The 18,620-nt window shown below is 36.5% G+C and overlaps 2 protein-coding genes across 7 annotated transcripts; one reads left to right on the top strand and one right to left on the bottom strand.

The window, feature by feature from the left end:
* The first annotated feature begins 1,079 nt into the window (after positions 1-1,079).
* Positions 1,080-11,221, top strand: LOC306845684 (excitatory amino acid transporter 5-like). Its single transcript, XM_079378622.1, has 11 exons — positions 1,080-1,373; positions 2,492-2,571; positions 2,735-2,950; positions 5,773-5,815; positions 5,903-6,113; positions 7,018-7,117; positions 7,523-7,756; positions 7,997-8,191; positions 10,012-10,146; positions 10,236-10,353; positions 10,524-11,221. The coding sequence occupies exons 1-11, from the start codon at positions 1,131-1,133 to the stop codon at positions 10,674-10,676; spliced, it is 1,728 nt and encodes a 575-aa protein (XP_079234748.1). The 5' UTR covers positions 1,080-1,130; the 3' UTR covers positions 10,677-11,221.
* A 163-nt stretch (positions 11,222-11,384) lies between these two features.
* Positions 11,385-18,571, bottom strand: LOC306845691 (ELAV-like protein 1). Of its 6 annotated transcripts, none has more exons than XM_079378633.1 (7): positions 18,453-18,571; positions 17,138-17,345; positions 15,526-15,703; positions 15,016-15,119; positions 14,399-14,552; positions 14,089-14,314; positions 11,385-13,939 (listed from the first exon to the last, which is right to left on the bottom strand). In XM_079378633.1, the coding sequence occupies exons 2-7, from the start codon at positions 17,171-17,173 to the stop codon at positions 13,615-13,617; spliced, it is 1,023 nt and encodes a 340-aa protein (XP_079234759.1). In that variant the 5' UTR covers positions 17,174-17,345; positions 18,453-18,571; the 3' UTR covers positions 11,385-13,614. The 6 variants fall into 6 exon arrangements, with proteins under 6 accessions (XP_079234759.1, XP_079234758.1, XP_079234762.1 ...); XM_079378632.1 differs by having other exon boundaries at positions 17,138-17,197; XM_079378636.1 differs by lacking the exon at positions 15,016-15,119 and having other exon boundaries at positions 18,453-18,570.
* Positions 18,572-18,620: the final 49 nt, after the last annotated feature.

The following is an 18,620-nucleotide window of genomic DNA, read 5'->3' as shown; positions in this document are numbered from 1 at the left end:
AGCTTAGAATTACTATTTACTTGTTCCATAGTCTATCATTCTTATCTTGTTTTCCATTCATATAAAAACCATGTTACTTTTACCTTTCAGAACACAAACAAACCTTCATTTCATGGACTGGGGTCCTTCCAATGCTGTCTGGTAATTAAATCAATACCCGCTGTACACGCCAGTGTCGGAAATGCCTGTAGAGTGCAGCAGCAGAAATCCCATTAAGGCATGACGTTCAAACTAATAAGGGGCGTGTGTTCTTAGTAAAAGTAGTACAGCCACGAAAAGCTGGCAAAACTAAGAACATCCTTTTTCCATGTGAGCTAGAAGGACAAATTGACAGTATGACAGTATCAAATTTAATGCATTTGACTCACTCTTCTGAACTGCTCCTCTCCCTTAATTATATATAGTGTAATTATATATAGTTTTTATTTTATCTAGAGGAGTATCCTATATATAGCAGATTCTAAGTCGGAGCTTTAATGTTTTTTCTATCAAGCCAACTTTAGAGTTTAGAACTATTACAACAAATTCGGAGGAAATGATTTAATTGTGGCTCCAATGCAGTAATACATTTTTTCAAGATTCTCTAGTTTTGTTATATGGACCTGGGAATTACATACTAATAACTCTTTAAACTTTAAAAATAATTACATGCATCTGGTTTGATTATGTTTTAGTTTATGATTAATATTATTTAAAACTAATTGGAGCTGCGGTCTAGAGGTTAGTGCATAGGTTCCAGATGTTCAGCTGCTCCATGTTTGAGCCTGTGTCATATTCCCTATGATTTCTTCCCCATAACCATGTCGTACTTTAATTGTTCTTGCAGTGTAACCTTTTTTTTTTTTTTTTAAATAAACCATAACCTTTTAAACTCACATTGTTTTGAAACTGACCCCCACTCTGACCTTGGCTTCTTATTCTAGGATTAGTGCTTCACCACTTTATCTTTCCACGGTCAATGGCCTCCAGACCCTGACTAGGTTATTTTAATACCCTTATTCCTTTTAATCGTCTCTGACTGCGCCGTCGTGAAGGCAGTGGTTTGGATATACTTGATTGCTTAATCTGTTGTTAGAAAAGGTTTGCACAGAAAGGCTCTCGCAACACTTCCTGCCCACACAGGTCTTAGCATGGATGAGAACCGGAGCAGCTCAAGGCCGGCATCTTCCCAATGCCATTCCCCTCCGGTGAGCCCCTTGAGAAACATGGTGGAATATTTCAAGAACCTTATCAAGAACTCAATATCTTCAAAGTTTCGTGAATGGGTAAAGAACTACTGCAAAAGGAACGGTTTGCTCACGTTATCAGTGTTAGCAGTGATGTCGGGTTGTGTGGTGGGATTCACGTTAAGAAGCTTGAACTTGTCAACACAGGTAATGTGGAACATAAAGCTTCAAATTTGGTATTGAAAAATCTGTTTTGAGTCCCAACCTCAGCAGTGGACTGCCTATTTTGAATAGATCTTTTTAGGACAAAAAATAAATGCAAATCTTTTTAGGACAAAAAATAAATGCATTTGTTTTTTCTCATTAGAACAGAGAGGTTAAAAGTTTGCTCATTACTTATTACTTATTTTTATAAGTCACACACAATTTAAATTTTAAATAAGTAAATAAGTAAGAACTGATTAAAGAAATGTTCCGGATTCAAAACAAGTCGAACTCAATTGGCATGTTGATTTGCACAGACAATAATTTAGTCTCATCACTAATAATGAAAAAGCTGAGTTTACAGTAATGCACTTACAATGAAAATCTATAGCATAAAGCAGTGCACCAGGACAAATACACACTGTAGTCACAAAAACAATATTCATATCTAGTATGAAAACAGAAAAAATCACTTATTAACATTGTGTGTGTGCAAAATTATGTCCAATTTTTCACACTATATCAATAGTCAAAAATACTATAAGAACTGTGTACATAAAATATGTAAAGTACATCAGAAATTCAAAACCATAAGTGTAATTGTCAAGAACAGTAGTGCAGCTGCTGACGATACAGATAACAAATAAAGCAATGTAAAAACATTTTGTAAAGAAGAATTAATATGAGGGCTTTAACAAGATTTTTTTTTAAACTGAGAGATGTAACCACATGTGCTGTAAATAGCACTTTGCTTCTTTAGAAGCTGGAACACTCTAATTCTGAGATGTTTTTGATGACCTTTGCTCTTGAAGTCTGATCAAAATATCACATATACACATATATTTTCCAGGCTATATGGCATATATATTCAAAACTGTATCTTAATGGTGCTACTTGTGAATGAGACATGTGGCTTTTGTTACCCATAAATAAACTCCAAACAGCTTACAAGGTCAACTAAGGAGAAACACGTATATCTTAGTAAGTCAGCTGAAGTAAGTCTCAAGGGATATTACAGAAATAGTATATATTGAAAGTAATTCCAGTAGAGTTTAAATGTTTGAAAGGAATTTAAATCTTTTACAAATCACTAAAAGCCATGTTTTTTTCTTTTCCCTCAGGCAAAAATCTACTTTTCTTTTCCTGGAGAACTTCTAATGAGAATGCTGAAAATGTTGATTCTTCCTCTCATCACATCCAGGTAAATACATACCATGTCATTGCTTTTTATTTCTTCACTTTCATTCAAGATTTCAGCATTCCTGAGACCAAATATATGGGCTGTATTTGGCAGTTATATGTGAGTTGTTTGATGTGATATTTATATTCATTTTATGATTGAAACACCAACACTTTCCTTACAGTTTAATGTCTGGCTTGTCTGCTATGGACACCAAGGCCAGTGGACGCCTGGGCCTTCTTACCATCACATATTACCTGTGGACTACCTTCATTGCTGTAATTGTGGGGATTATTCTGGTATTGATCATTCATCCTGGAAGCGGTACTGAAAAAGAGGGACATAAAGCCTCAGGAGGGCCAGTGATGACGTCTGCTGATGCCCTACTTGATTTGATCAGGTAACTTCACAACAATAACATACCTGCCTCTTGGTTATTGGCAGAAACAGTATAAGGGGGAGGAGACAGACCATTTACAGAAATACAAACAGGATATGGCTGCTGTAGGAAAGGAAGTCCCGTCCTTTGGTTAAAACAGTCAATAGTTTATTGGTATAGGTGGCACTTTGTTTCATTGCTCTGCAAATGGGAATACATATTAGCTTGAGAAACCTGAAAACTAAAGTTTCAGCATTTTCTGTCAGATGTATTGGTTATTTCAAACATGTTATTTATGTTAGTTACTCTGTTCAAGCAGAAAGAACTGTACTTTTATCCATTTTTCCTATTTTTTTAACACCACACTTCAACCAAGTTCATTTTAATGTATATCAGTCCAATATATGTCTAGGGTTATTGCCAAGATGGCCATCAAGTGGACTGTCTTACCTTAAAAAGGACTTGAAGTGTGGTGTTTGAATTTTTTTATATATATATATATATATATATATATATATATAAATGTCGTTAAAAAATGTTTCTTTCTGCCTCACTAAGGATGACTAATGATGAAAGTTTAGTCGTTTTCTGCTTAAATAAAGTATGGTTGAAGTGTGGTGTTGGACAAAAATGTATACAAACAAGCTTTATGTCTTTGCCATTATCATTATTTCTTTCAAATCAATGTGAAACCAAAATAGATAATTCCTTGATTTCATTCTTAAAGTTTTATTCTTGATCTTATCGAGATTCATCAGTACTTGTCTTCATAATGTTCAATAACTTCATAGCCTCACCAGTGATGGGCAGTAGCGTCGCTACAAGTAACGGCGTTACTAGTTTAACTACATTTCTCAGTAGCGTGGAGGTAGCGTCGCTGCTTTCTGAATCAAACAGCTTTTCAGTAGCTAAGCTATTTTTCTTATCAAGTAGCGCGGCAGCGTCAACAAAAGCTAACGTTACATTATCCAAAGAAAGCATCTGACACTCGAGCTCATATCAGAAATATAACTGCTACGGATCACCGATCCTGGATGAGTAAGCCCCGCCCCAGACACTAAAGCTCGTAACGCCATTGGCTCCTCAAACTGTCAGTCAACCCTCATTATTCCTCCCGCCTCTCTCGTCAATGAAGTGCGGCGCGCTGTTTGGAGCATCTGTTGATTGAATAAGTACAAAGGTTTCTTTACTCAAAAAACACTATTTATAAAGGCTAATGCTATTTTTATTTTTTTGTATTTGAGGAGCGGAGAAGAGATTCTTAGTCTAGCATTTGTTGTCAAGTCACAGCTAAATAACTCGTGCGAAGCGCTTAATCTTTCATAATATGATACTTTTGCCAAATAACAGAAAAAAAACTAAACGCCCACATAATGACAGAAAACTGGGGAAAACGGGACACGAGTCAGGAAAAAAAACTGGTCAAAAGCTTCGTATTTGAACTTGATTTTGGTGAAATATTTAATATTATTAATATTATTTATTTATTTATTTATTTTTTTGCATAATGACACATGCAATAATATACGTAGCCTATCTGTAGGCCTATACATATGGTAACACTATACAATACGATTTCATTCATGTTAGCTAATGTATTATCTAACATGAGCATACAATGTATAAAATACATTTATTACAGTATTTATTAATGTTAATGAAAATACAGTCGTTCGTTGGTAGTTCATGTCACAGTGCATTAACATATGTTAACAAACAACTTTTGATTTTAATAATGCATTAGTAAATGTTAAGATTAACATTAAGATAAATGCTGCAGAAGTTTGGCTGTATTTGATACTGATTATGTTGCCAAGTTGGTTTGGAACAGTTGTTGAATAAACAATTAAACTGAACATGCCTATCTATCTGCTTGACTGACAGTTTTATTGATCTCTGAGTGAGCATTGGCTTGATATGATGTTGGTTCAATAGAATTTTTAAATAGCTTGGATGTAGTAAACTACTTTTGCCATGTTGCTGTAGCTTAGCTTGCTACATTTCCCAGGGCTGTAGCTTTAGTATAGTGAAGCTTCATTTAAAGAAGAGTAACTGTTAGCTTAGCTCACTACATTTTCCAAGTAGCTTGCCCAACACTGCACCTCACTTATATAGGCAGACATATACTGAATATGGTGCTAACCAATAGACAAACAGCTGTTTAGACATTGTTTCAGCAAATTAGCATTAACAATGTGGTATACAATGTTCGCTTTACAAAATCCAATCAGTTCCCTTTGGATAAAAAATTAAGTTCTGGCGTGCATTATTTCTCATTGAATATCCTGTTTCTTTTATGTCATTCAAAAAACCAAATTTTAAGCAATTAATTTCAGTTTTATTGATAAATCTAAGAAACATCTTGAACTTACATAACCACTTTCGAGCTGCAGTCAAGCTTTCGAGGCTTAAGCTTCCCTTTTGCTCTATCCTGTCACTGGACTGAAGGATTGGAATTAGGTATATTTAGAGAGCTACCAAAGAGGATGTGAATGACACGGCTTTTCCCGAGTGCGAAAGCTCCAGATCAGATTTAATTGGATTGTAGTCAGGGACACTCCAGTAGAATTGGTACTTTAGAAATTAAGCATTAGCCGATAACCTCTTGTCCTCCAAGTCTTCGGGCTGAGATAAATCACACTAGCTTTGTGACACAGCCTTGTACGATTCTCAAATCAAGTGATTCGAAAACAAACAAGGTGAAATTTCTGGCATGTGTTGGCCTCAGAAAACAGTCTAATAGTATATACTCTGGACAACTAACCTTTTTACTAGAAGGTCCATGATTGTGAGTAGTTTTAAATCTGTGGCCTTATGACAGATTTAGTGTGTTTTTCCAACAGGAACATGATTCCATCCAATCTGATTGAAGCAACATTTCAGCAGGTGAGAGAAACACACAAAGAACAGAGGAATTAATCATCTACAGTGTTTTGTATCTAATCCTTGTCCATCTGTGCTCTTCTGTTTCAGTATAAAACAGAGCTTGTGTCCAATTTTAAAAACAGTGCAAAATCATCACAAGCCAACTTTGTGTATATCATGCCAGACTATGAAAACCCCAAGATGGGTCACCCAGTGTTTCTTGAACTCACTCCTCCTCCTGAAATCCACTACAAGATTGTACCAGGGAAAAGCAATGGGATGAACGTGCTAGGAATCGTCATTTTCTCTGCCACTATGGGTGTGTATAGAAGAGAACTGTCTTATATTGCACTATGTCCCTGGTGAAAAGATCATCTTAGACCAGATTATGCTGGTTACTGTTGATTTGGGTTGTGTTCAAGGAGTTCACCAATAAAACTAGTTGTTTATAGCTGGTTAAACTACTTAAATGCCTAATGAAAACACCAGTACCAGCGTCCCATGTTGAGGACTAGCGTCCAAAATATTGTACAACATACAATGGTGACCAGATTTATTGTACAATTTAAACAATTTAGATCAACATGAAAGAGTTTTTGCAACTCATTTTCTGAAACATGATATTTAACTAGAACATGTGGAGTGGTGTTTATGAAAGAGGGATTTGTGATTTCTATATATAAAAAGACTCTAAATACCGTTTGAGGTAGGTAAAAAAAAAAAAAGGTTGAAGGTCCCTGAAATAGATCATGGATTACCATTTGTTTATATTGCAGCGATCTTAAAGGCTGTTCATGGGGTGAATACATATGCCTTGCTCAACAAGGGTGTATATATTTAATAAAAAAGATTAAAACAGCTGTTTTCTATGTTAATATATTTAAAATTTTTAAATTGTAATTTATTCCTGTGATGCAAAGCTGAATTTTCAGCAGCCAATTCCTTGATCCTTCAGAGAGAATATTCTAATATGCCAACTTGCTTCTTAAAAACATACTATTATTGTTAAAAACAGCTGTGCCATGTAACATTTTTATATAAACCACACATATATATTTTCAGGATTCTTTGATGAATAGAAAGTTTAAAAAGCATTTATTTGAAATAGAAACTTTAGTAACATAAATCTTTACTGACACTTTTGATTACTTTTTAAGTCCTTGCTAAATAAAAGTATCAATAAAAAAAAAAAAATTATAATTGGCTTTTTTTTGACTTCCCAGGTCTTCTGCTTGGTAGAATGGGATCCAGAGGTTCACCCCTAGTAAATGTGTGTCTTTGCATCAATGAATGTGTTATGAAGATCATCAATGCTGCTATGTGGTGAGTAGAGATTTGTAATTTCAACCATGACAGAAATGTTCACTATTAGACATACTGCATAACTACAAAGACAGTCATCACGTTTTGTCATGCAAACCTGTGAAAGCAGCATGTGTCTGCCAATAAAGCAGAATCCCAGATCAAAACAAATGGAAGAGCCAGCTGTCTCTTTAATACACACTAAAATTCATCAATGTAATAGTTTAAAAGCAGCTCTCAGCCTTCTCGTTCTACTAAATGAGGTTGGCACTGGAAAGGTGTTCTGGTCTAACAGAGTCAGGCCAGCTGAAGCTGAAAGCTGATTTAGTCAGTCAGTAATGCATTTAAAACTCAGTCAAGTGCTGGCACCTACAATAAGCAAATTATAAATATATATAGCTTTAACACTCCTATCTCTTTGTACAGGTACTTCCCATTTGGAATCGTATTTCTGGTTGCTGGGAAGATCCTGGACATGCATGATCCTGCGGTTCTTGCGGAGAAGCTTGGGATGTACTTCATGACGGTTCTGGCGGGACTGTTCGTCCATGGTGTGATTTTGCTGCCGCTGTTCTTCTTCCTGTTCACTAAGAGAAACCCCTTTAGCTATATCCGCGGCCTCCTCCAGGCTCTGGTTATCGCTTTGGCAACTTCATCCAGGTAAGGAAGCCAGTTTGAAAAGCCTTTCCGCTTGCTGAAACATAAACAAATGTTAATCCATGATCTATTACAGGGAGTAGTTCCACTAAATCACATTCAATTGAATAAAGTGTTTTTCTTGTGGTGTACCAAGGGATTATTAATCTTAAAATTTCTATTTGTACAATTTGAAATAGGCATCTAATGGTTTTGTTCCTTTTAAAGTAATTTTGTATATTTAAATAACCCTTCTCTTTCCAGTTCAGCTACTTTGCCCATTACAATGAAGTGCTTACTGGAAAACTGCCATGTGGATCGGAAAATCGCTCGATTTGTACTTCCTGTGGGTGCTACTATCAACATGGATGGCACAGCGCTATATGAAGCAGTGGCAGCCATCTTCATTGCCCAGGTCAATGAGTACGAGCTTGACTTCGGACAACTTGTTACTATTAGGTAAAATATTTCAGTTACTTTCAGAATAATATACATTACTGGTCAAAAGTTTGGAATAGTTAGAATTTTAATAAGCTTTTGTGCTTAATTTGATCAAAAAAACTGTAAGACGGTAATTTTGTGAATTATTACAATTTAAAAGAACTGTTTTCTATTTTAATATATATTAAATGTTAAAGTTTTCCTATGATGGCAAAGCTGAATTTTCAGCAGTCCTTTCTCCAGTCTTCAGCGTCACGATCCTTCAAAAATCCTTCTGATATTAAAATTTAAAAGGAACACTCCACTTTTTTTGGAAATGGGCTCATTTTACAACTCCCCTAGAATTAAACAGTTGAGTTTTACTGTTTTTGAATCCATTCAGCTGATCTCCAGGTCTGGCGGTAGCACTTTTAGCTTAGCTTAGCATAGATCATTGAATCGGATTAGACCATTAGCATTTGGTCATCATAAAATGACCAAAGTGTTTCGATAATTTTCCTATTTAAAGCTTGACTTTTCTGTAGTTACATCGTGTACCAAGACCGACGGAAAATGAAGTGTTGCAATTTTCTAGGCCGATATGGCTAGGAACTATACTCTCATTCCGGCTCCGTGACACATACCATGGGTGCAGCAGGCGCAATGATATTACACAGCGCCTGAAAGTAGTCCCCAGCTAGGTAACTAGTTATGACTCGGTTTAGCTGTTTAACTCTTGGGGAGTTGTAAAATGAGCCTATTTCCAAAAAAATATGGAGTGTTCCTTTAAAGGGATAGTTCAACCAAAAATGAAAATTCTGTCATTAATTACTCACCCTCTGCCGTTCCAAACCCATAAACACCTTCGTTCATCATCTGAACACAAATTGAGATTTTTTTACCCTCCACAGACAATAACACCACTACCACATTCAAGGCCCAGAAAGGTATAAGGGCATCGTTAAAATAGTCCATGTGATATCAGTGGTTCAACCGTAATGTTATGAAGCTATAAACTAGTCTGTGAAGTGTCTGTTTTTGACGCTTGTTCATGAGGGTACAATGCATGTGTGTGGTGTTGCTCATGCAGGAGCCGCCGTTCTGCATATTCTGGTTCGAAAAGTAAAGCTGGGCAAAAAATTGCAAGACATCCTCTGTCAAAATCTGTAAACAAGGCACAGCGCATCTGGGTTCTATGTTGGAACGCATGTATGTACACGGAAGAGAAGAAATTCTTATTTTTGTTTTCTCGCAAAAAAAGTATTCTCGTAGCATATTTGAACCACTGATGTCACATAGACTTTTTTAATGATGTCCTTACTATCTTTCTGGGCCTTAAACTTACTAGTTCCGTTGCTGTCTGTGCAGTGTCAGAAAGCTCTCGGATTTCATCAAAAATATCTTAATTTGTTTTCCAAAGATGAACGAAGGTCTTATGGGTGTGGAACGACATGAAGGGGAGTAATTTATGACAGAATTTTCATTTTTGTTTGAACTAACCCTTTAATACATTTACTTGCACATTAGACGCATTAAATTGATTCTAATTTTAAAAATGCTCTTTTAAACTGTCTGTTAATCAAAGAATCAGTTCAATCCACAAAAAAAGTCTATATTGCTAAGAAGCATTATAATGATTGAGCACCAAATCAGCATATCAGAATGATTTCTGAAGGATCATGTGACACTGAAGACTGGAGTAATGGCTGATGAAAATTCAGCTTTGCCATCACAGGAATAAATTACATTTTAAAATATACAAAATCAGAAGACAAACTCATTTTAAAGTAGTTACTTTGACAAAGCTGCATGTACCAACGAAAGCTGAATGTTACTTGACTTTGACCATCTATTCTCAGTATCACAGCTACAGCGGCAAGTATCGGAGCAGCTGGAATCCCTCAGGCTGGCCTTGTTACCATGGTTATCGTTCTTACCTCAGTGGGTTTGCCTCCAGATGACATCTCACTTATTGTAGCTATCGACTGGATCCTGTAAGTACAATACAATTAAATACTACAGCATATACACCACAACAAAAGTAACTCAATGAAAGTCAATCTCATGCATCTATTTTCATCAGGGATCGATTTCGAACAATGATCAATGTGCTTGGAGACGCATTAGCGGCAGGAATCATGGCTCATTTGTGCAGAAAGGACTTCCAGAAAGACATGCCATCCTCAAGCAACTCAGAGAGAGTAAGATATATCCTCCATGTGCTCATTCACATATCTATATTCCTAATTAGGAAATAAGCAAGTATTGTACAGTAGAGGTCTGTTGCTTATGCTTACCAGTAACAATAATAAGCCCTGGTCAAAAGTATCATTTTTACAGCTGCATAATGTCTGTATTTTGTGTCTTGCAGCGAGATACCATGATATCATTCGGAAACCAAAGCGTGCAGAGCTTTCCCACATCTGAGGTTCCACTTCTGGCAAACAGGGACTACATCTTAGAGGTTGTCGGCGATCAGGTGATTGAGAGGCCGACTGCCTGTTATAACCTCTGCCAAGTCTAACTTTGACAGACTATACCAAACAGGAGCAGAAGTTGCCTTGACTTCACAAAAACCTTGCCCCTTTTCCTCCCCTTTGTTCCACATTTGTGCCATTGTCTTTTTACATCACAGATGTTACCCAAATTGTCACCTTTGGTGACCATTTGGTTGCTTTTGACACCTTAACATGGGGGTTTTGTAAATTATAAAAACATTATTTTTTTTTTAATGTTCACCTTCTAGAATTGCCTTAAAATGCAGTATGACAGACCACAATAATACTACCACATTAATAAAACCACATCCAAAAGGGAAACATTACGCAACTAGTAAGTCGACTGGGGCTCCAGATATGGATCATCAGTTGCCTTGTCATACAACGTATGGGGACAACAAAATATGACTTGTACTGACTGTAAGAACAGAGATGGTGTAATGCTTCTTTGTTAATAATGCACAATTCCTCTGTTCAATTCATCTGGGATGGCAATTTGATTATGTTTGGATAAGTCGCTGTACATTGTAATTACCAATTGCTTATTTTCTTAATAAAATTTTAAAGAATTAACATTGTGTTATTATTCATACTGTAAAAGAGCAGGAAGTACTAGTTACTGGTTTTTAATTTAAACCTAAAACGTGAAGTAAATAGTTTAAAATGGAAATCCTTTTTGAAAGTTACCCCTATATTGATTTCGGTTTACTAATACAAAGACACAAATTTCGAGTTTTGCAGTGATGCCCGATATTTTATTTCACATCTACAAGTTAGACAGTATAGCTCATCACAGATGTTCACTCTAGAATTAAAAAGGATTTCATAAAAAAAATTAAGACACTCAATATCAATACATAAATCCATACACAGTAAGCTAAATAAATAAATTCCACCATTCAGTAATCTTCCAGTATTTCCTACATAAATTAAGGCTTAAAACAAGCAACCATCCAGTAAATTCTACTTGATTTTTTTTTTTATACAACTGGCATCTCTGTTGACTTGCTGGGTGATATTTGAAACATCAGGATATGAAAAAAGATGGACAGGGAAAAGGTTGCTATAATTACTACTAATTATTACGAAATCACTTTTAAATATTGCACATATGCCAAAACGTGCACAAAAAGAGAATGCCAAGGTTAAGTGTTTCATATCAAGGATGTGTAACCAACAGTGGCTGTAAAGCTGCTAATAGGTTCACATGAACCATAAAGTAACAGATGACACTGGTTGATCAAAGTATAGTAAACTGCTGCTTATTACAAATCTGACGAGATAGAATATAGTGCGTCACTGTACAAAAACAGACAATTAGGATTAAATGTAAGTCACCAATAATATAAATATATGCACACACACACAAAATACCAACCTTAAGTCTTGTAGCAGAGGGAGCATAAGAACTGTCAGTGCTGAACATGATCAAAAAAATCTTACATGAGGCATCTTGGAAAATTCATGGGTTTGTCTAACTACAGGAGAACCTATGTGGGGTTTTACTAGCTGCTATCTGGAAGACCTCAGGGAGAGTCAGAAAGCTGAAGCGCATGACTGTACAACTATAAGACTATGAGTGTGCCTGCTGTCCTGTTTCTAGCTTCACCATTGCTCATCGGTGAGATCTACAGCTGAAAACCTCTGGAACAACTTGAATATGAACCACTAAGGAAGGCTAAATAAACAGCAAACCAGTGGCCAAATCAAAGTCAACCGCTGTCAGATAGCCAAGTTGTATATTTACGATTTGGTCCGATGCCTGAAATATGAATACTAAAAGCCCTCAAAATACTCAAATCATGAAATGTGGTTATCTAGTATTACTCATGAGGTCTTTGTGGACTAAAAACTCAGTAAATATGGATATGGTTTTGTGTTGACTAAACTGCACTGCACCTATAAATGGATAAATTAAAGAACTGATTAAAAGATAAAATAAAGAAACAAAACAAAAAGTTGAGCAAAACAAAATAAAATTTAATGATTGTAAATGCCATGTGAAACAAAAAAGATATCAAAAAGGAACACAAAAGCAACAAAGAAAAGAACAAAACACAAAAATATCACAAGGCAGTCTTAAAAAGCATATGCATTAGAACTGGATTTTCAAATAACCAAACTAAACTTGAAGTATGTTTTAGCCAAACAAAATGAAAGAAAACTCAAACCATAAACATAGGATGCTGATGCTCAAATGTGATTACATTTTTACATAAAAACTCAGTACCTAGTATTCAGATGTCCAAATCGTTTTGGAATATGCTTAGGGATGTGCAACCTGCACCTCTGCTGGGGGAAACTAACCCTTCCATTCATGTCTTTGGTCCTTCTTAGTTACGAGTCTATTCAGAGGGTCCCTTACAAAAAATTAACAAGTCAGTTAAAGATTTTCCCCTCACTGAACACTTCGCTTTCTTTACCATTACCTCTTTTTGTCAATGATCACTCACCATGCTGCATTTAACACTCAGATTTTAATAAACAAACTGTTGTGAGATGGATTGTGAGATTCCTGCCAAACCAAAAAAGTGCTACATTATTGATGGCAAAGAGGGAAAATGACATCAAATTAAGGCATCATAAATACTGAAGAGCTATGTAGGATGTAGATACTGACAAAAGAAAGACAAAAATCTGAGTTTTAAATCCAGCTTCTGGTGAATGAATGAGGTGTCCGACCACATATGGCACATAGTGACAATATCGGGCTAACATCAGAGACACAAATTTGTATCAAATGCGAAATTGGTCAAATATTGGGATAAAACACTTTTTGAAGCATCTAACAGCTTGAATCTTAAAAGAAACTGTCAAACAGATGTCTAAACGAGACTTAGAAACATGAACATTTGCAAAGACTTGATTACACTACAAATAATAGTTTTTCTTTTTCAAAACTGCGCCGATTTCTCTGGCTTCAGACAACATCTATCTCCTTCATTTTCCTGGCAACCCTACTTTCTACTTGTGCGACTTGCTCGTTTTGAACGACACTTGTAAAAGCTTGTCCCCGAGGCGGTAGCCATTGAGGCTGGCGATAGCCATGGCTGCCTCTTCATAGTTTGGCATGGTAACAAACCCAAATCCTTTGCACTTGTTGGTGTTGAAGTCACGGATCACTTTGACATTTGTGACAGCACCGAAGGGCCCGAACATCTGCCACAGAATGCCCTCATCTGCATCCTGGCCCAGGTTGTAGACGAACATACACCAGCCTGACGAGGAGTTTCCAGGCATGTTAACACCAGACATGCCACTCATGTGATCCACACTCATTGGAGAGAACCTGAGGGCAGGAAATCACATCTTTTAGTTCATCAGATAAGCACACTATGTTTTATTAACTGAAAGAATCTTAATTTTGGGGTGAGAGATCAGTTTAGGACAGATGTGTTCACCAAGCAAAGAGAACAACACAACAGCTGCTTCATTCACCTGAATCTCTGGGCCTGGTGGTGGACGGGCCCCCCGAAGCGGCGAGGCTGTGTCTGGTAAATCGGTGGAATAATTTGTGAGTTTTTCACTTGGTTGGGACTGGCAGCAAACTTTACAGTGATTGGCTCAGCAGCACCTGGTGGCTTCTGCCCGTTCAAGTCCTTAATAGCGTCCTCTGCCTCTGCTCTTTTGTCAAATCGAATGAAAGCCACACCACGAGAGAGTCCTGCAATAAGGATAAACTGTCAGCATTCAAATGCATATCAGGACAATCCAGGTGTGAAAGACACAACTATGCTCATTTACCAACCTGACGCTTGATCGACAAGAACACGGGAGTTGATTATTTTGCCATAACGCGCAAACATTTCTTCGATGTCCTTCTGCGTCATTGTTTTAGGCAGCCCACTGATGTAAAGATTGGCATCCTTTATGGTGTCAGAGCTTGGCCTGGCATATGACACCTGTCAGGAAGAGCAAAGTTAAAAGATCAGATCTTGAAGAAATCCCTCCCCTGGAGGGGAATCATTTCAAATAAAATGTTTAAAAATTTGGAAACTTCTGCTACTTTTTTTCTCCAATTTTTGAGTTTTTAAATTGTGGGTTTTTTTAAATTAGGAAAACCCACAAATTGTTAAAAAGAAAAAGAAAAAATATATTTACAGTTTTTACAAATTATTTTACAGAAATAGAAAAATTTGAAAATATTCTATACAATTCAAACAGCAATTAAGCAACCTGTAAAACCCATAGATAATAAAATTGATGAAACTAAATATTGAAAAGCCAGATATGGTCACAACCAAGATGCCATCAGGTCTGAGCAATTCAACAATTTAATTTGTTCTCGCTGCCTTGGTCTCAAAACCGTTGGTCTGAGGCAATGACACATTTAACTTTGCACAGGAGCACCTTTTGTCACATTACCTTGATAGTTTTAGACTGTAGTCTCAGTCCATTGAGAGTACTGATTGCTCTTTCTGCATCACTAGGGTTAAGATAGTTAACAAATCCGTACCCTAAACTGTGGCCTAGAGAAAAAAAAAAAGGGAAAACAATAAAACAAACAAAACAAAAAAAAAAAGTTGAAACGTTCCAAATACAAAGGAAAAAAACATCCTAGTATCAAATGTTAAACTTCTGGGGAAAAAATTAATGCCACCAAACAAATAAATCCGCATTGACTTACATATACACGGGAAAGGTCTGAGAAAGGAAACTAAAAGCAAGTAATTTTGTGTCAACACTGAAATGAAGGCTACATAATTGTAAAGAAACAAAGTGCATCTGAAGTCACAAATCTTTTCAAAACTTTTTAGTAACATCACGGCTAAAGGCAAACCCCGCAAATAAATACACTGCATCCCTAAACCAACCGAGACATTTTTGTCAGATCTTCCTTTGAAAGCAGTGAGCCAAGTGCTAATAAATACTTGCCTGCTACTTTGTCCCGAATAAGTTTAGCAGACTCCACCTCCCCAATGCTGCTAAAGAGACTCCGCAGCTCATCTTGGCTCATATTCTGAGGCAAGTAGTTGATGATGAGATTTGTTTTGGAATCTTTAGGCTCATCGGCCATGTGATCTTCGTAACCGTTCGACATGTCATCAACCTCCTGGAAATAATAAAAACAAGTTTCTGTGAAGGTTATACACAAGCAGATATCAACATTTAATTGGGCTATTTAATGCAAACTCATTGTGCACTCATTTAAATCAATAGTTTTACTCATTACTTAGTTTTCTGCATACCACTGTGTAAAAAGCCTCAAAATTAGGCCTAAATCTTGCCTTTCAATTACTACAGCTGGCAAGCCGACCAGTAATAGAATGAAAAACATGCAATTAAAGAACATTTTTAAAAAAGAGAGATTACATGACCATTCCATTACCTAAAAGCTACATTTTATTGCCTTTCATTAATAATGGGATGTCTCATTAAATTTTATATATAAAAACTAAACTGACAAATAAACAAAACTAATTTATTAATAATGGGTTTATATTTTTTCATAGGGAAGAAATAATGCAACTACAAGCATCTGCAAGACAGTTTCATCTTACAAATCCATCAGTGATTACACAGAAAACATTATTAATTTACATAAAATTAATTCCACGTTCCCACTCTACATGACAAACAAAAACCTCATGCCTTCAACAAAAAGCAGAAAAATAACACCACAACCATACTTAAATATCTTCAACCAGAAACAACATTACCTTTCAGAGCATAATCTGTGTCTTATTCATATGTAATCAACAAAATGTTACAATCTGCCTTTAATCAGTTTGCTAACTGTGAATGATAAGAATATAAAAACTATAACAAATGTGAGCAAAAAGACCAATACAACGGTCAACAGGACTCACTGTACTGCTGTTATTTTACATGCTATGATCAACACTGGAGTCTAACTGAAACTGACCCGATTTCTTTGCCACAAAAAAATAAGGTAGTGTACATTACAAAAGGGGTTTCAGATGTCTAACAGCACCTCATCAAGGCATTTTTTGGGAAGATAAAAGAAAATGATCACTCTGGTGACCCGTGATTATTGTGATATCGGACAGTGTCCCATTCATGTTCGAAGAGAGGTCTTATTGTGTATTCCACACGGGTAGCCTAGCCAGTCAACCTTCAAGGCTGAAACAAACAAGCATTATTACTGACCCTCCTACAACCCAACATTGGAGGTTTTGATAAAGTGGTCTGAATCGCTCATAGACAATTCAGGTCGCTCTACTTCCATCGTGAGCTAGTCCCTACAAGCATGGCTAAACTTGCAGCATTTGCCAGGTCAAATACCTTCGGCTGACTTTATGCAACACCTAAGATGATGTCTAGTGCATCTAGTTAAAAGCCTACCTCAGATGAGAGCATTAAACCTTAAGTATGGCTTGCTTATCACACAGGCTACAGCACTACATGAACGAAAACAGCCTACAAGCACTAAACACTACTGACTCCAGCTTACAGATTCAGTATAATGGTAAATAAATGGTTTAAAATCCACATTCAGTCCCTGTTGGACGCAAATTCTACTCACTTTTAAGTATCTAACGTGTCCCCTTCTGACTGCCATGAAGAGCCGTCACAGATCCCGACTCTGAAGATACCAAAAACAAAATAAGGTAATAAAAATACACGCTGATGAGAAGGGGTGGTAGGGAAGGCAGAGGTTTGGGGGTTCAGAGTAAAATAAACTAAAATAAAAGAAGGGCAAAAAGATAAGATGAGCCACCTTCTGATATAACCTGTGGAAAAAGAATAACAACCATCGGCCATTAAGAGTGGTGTAGTTTCAGCGTGTATTTTTAGCACCTCACTTTGAGTCTGTCCTGCCTTCACAAAATCTCCATTGTGATATTACATACATTGTGTACTTGTATTCAAAAATAAAATGTAATGTAACAAGTCTTTGGTTTTGTTTTCATAAATATGAAAAACACCAAAACACTAGTGTAAATAAAAGCAACATTTTTTACATCATTACATTATTACTGCACTATTCATAAAAGGACCATTCACCCAAACATGAAAAGTCTTCACTTTTAATTCTTTTTAAACAAATCATGTCATAAAATCTACCTAATTCTGTGAAGCTATTTTTGCCTGCACAAACAATAATAATTAAAAAAAAATTACAAAATGGCCGATTAACTTTAATCCTAAACTATAACACACTGCAAACCTGTAAAAAAGATTTGGTGAAATAATTTATTACAACTAACGTTAATTGATAGCATAGAGGTAGAAGAACATCTGTTTAGGGAACAGTACCATATAATTTCATCCATTACTTTCATTCGCGGCAAATTATCAGCATCATATAGGGCAGTTAAGCCTATTACACTTATATGTACGACTGCCATAAATACTAACTACACTGTTCATGCTTTCGTAGGCTGTTGGAAAAACTGAATAAAAGACATTTTTAATTCTGCCTAGTCGTGGGGGCGTGAAATGTACAACTACCCCGCAGCAGGACATCGCTCTTCCGGTCATGCTTGCCTGGATTACCTCGCCATTGTTACGGTTTCGTATCTTAGTTACAGAACAACAACCTCGCTGCATTACACAGCAAGTTTGTAAAGAATAATCGATTCAAAAATAGGCATCAGAATAAAATAGCACACAACATGAGGCCTCGTTCCCCACACACCGTCCCCATATTTTCGCGATGACTCCCTCTGTAAATCCCATGCAATTCTCGAGTTCAAACTCGAGCAGGCTGCGCTAAGGGCCTAACCCAAATAAAGCCAGGCCTCGAACACCGAGTGGATTTATAAACGCTGCTAAATACTAATAAGCAAGTTCAATATAACAAAATCAAAAATGTAAATGTATATCTGGCGCCTTACCAAATTCAACGTCTCCCCGATTCTGCAGCAGAACGAACGCACGCGGAGCTTTAGCAAAACGTGGCTTTTTTTGGCGCTTCGCTCTCGTCACACAATAAAACACGCCACTATGGAACTCTGCGGAGGAAGCGGAAGTCTTAACCCCGCCCACTTTCATAATCCATTCAG

The sequence above is a fragment of the Barbus barbus genome (assembly GCF_936440315.1).
Source record: "Barbus barbus genome assembly, chromosome: 26".
NCBI lineage: Eukaryota > Metazoa > Chordata > Actinopteri > Cypriniformes > Cyprinidae > Barbus > Barbus barbus.
Note: the sequence above shows the minus strand (reverse complement) of the source record. Positions and strands in the feature narration are given on the sequence as shown.

What these genes read in the sequence shown, in the direction of transcription:
- LOC306845684 (XM_079378622.1), top strand. Translation starts at nt 1,131, where the DNA reads ATGGATGAGAACCGGAGCAGCTCAAGGCCGGCATCTTCCCAATGCCAT. An exon ending in GCTTTGGCAACTTCATCCAG is followed by an intron (nt 7,757 to 7,996) that starts GTAAGGAAGCCA and finishes TTCTCTTTCCAG; the next exon opens with TTCAGCTACTTTGCCCATTA. An exon ending in CCTCAAGCAACTCAGAGAGA is followed by an intron (nt 10,354 to 10,523) that starts GTAAGATATATC and finishes TGTGTCTTGCAG; the next exon opens with CGAGATACCATGATATCATT.
- LOC306845691 (XM_079378633.1), bottom strand. Translation starts at nt 17,173, where the DNA reads ATGGCAGTCAGAAGGGGACACGTTAGATACTTAAAA. An exon ending in GACACGTTAGATACTTAAAA is followed by an intron (nt 15,704 to 17,137) that starts GTGAGTAGAATT and finishes TATTATTTCCAG; the next exon opens with GAGGTTGATGACATGTCGAA. An exon ending in TCTTGTCGATCAAGCGTCAG is followed by an intron (nt 14,315 to 14,398) that starts GTTGGTAAATGA and finishes TCCTTATTGCAG; the next exon opens with GACTCTCTCGTGGTGTGGCT.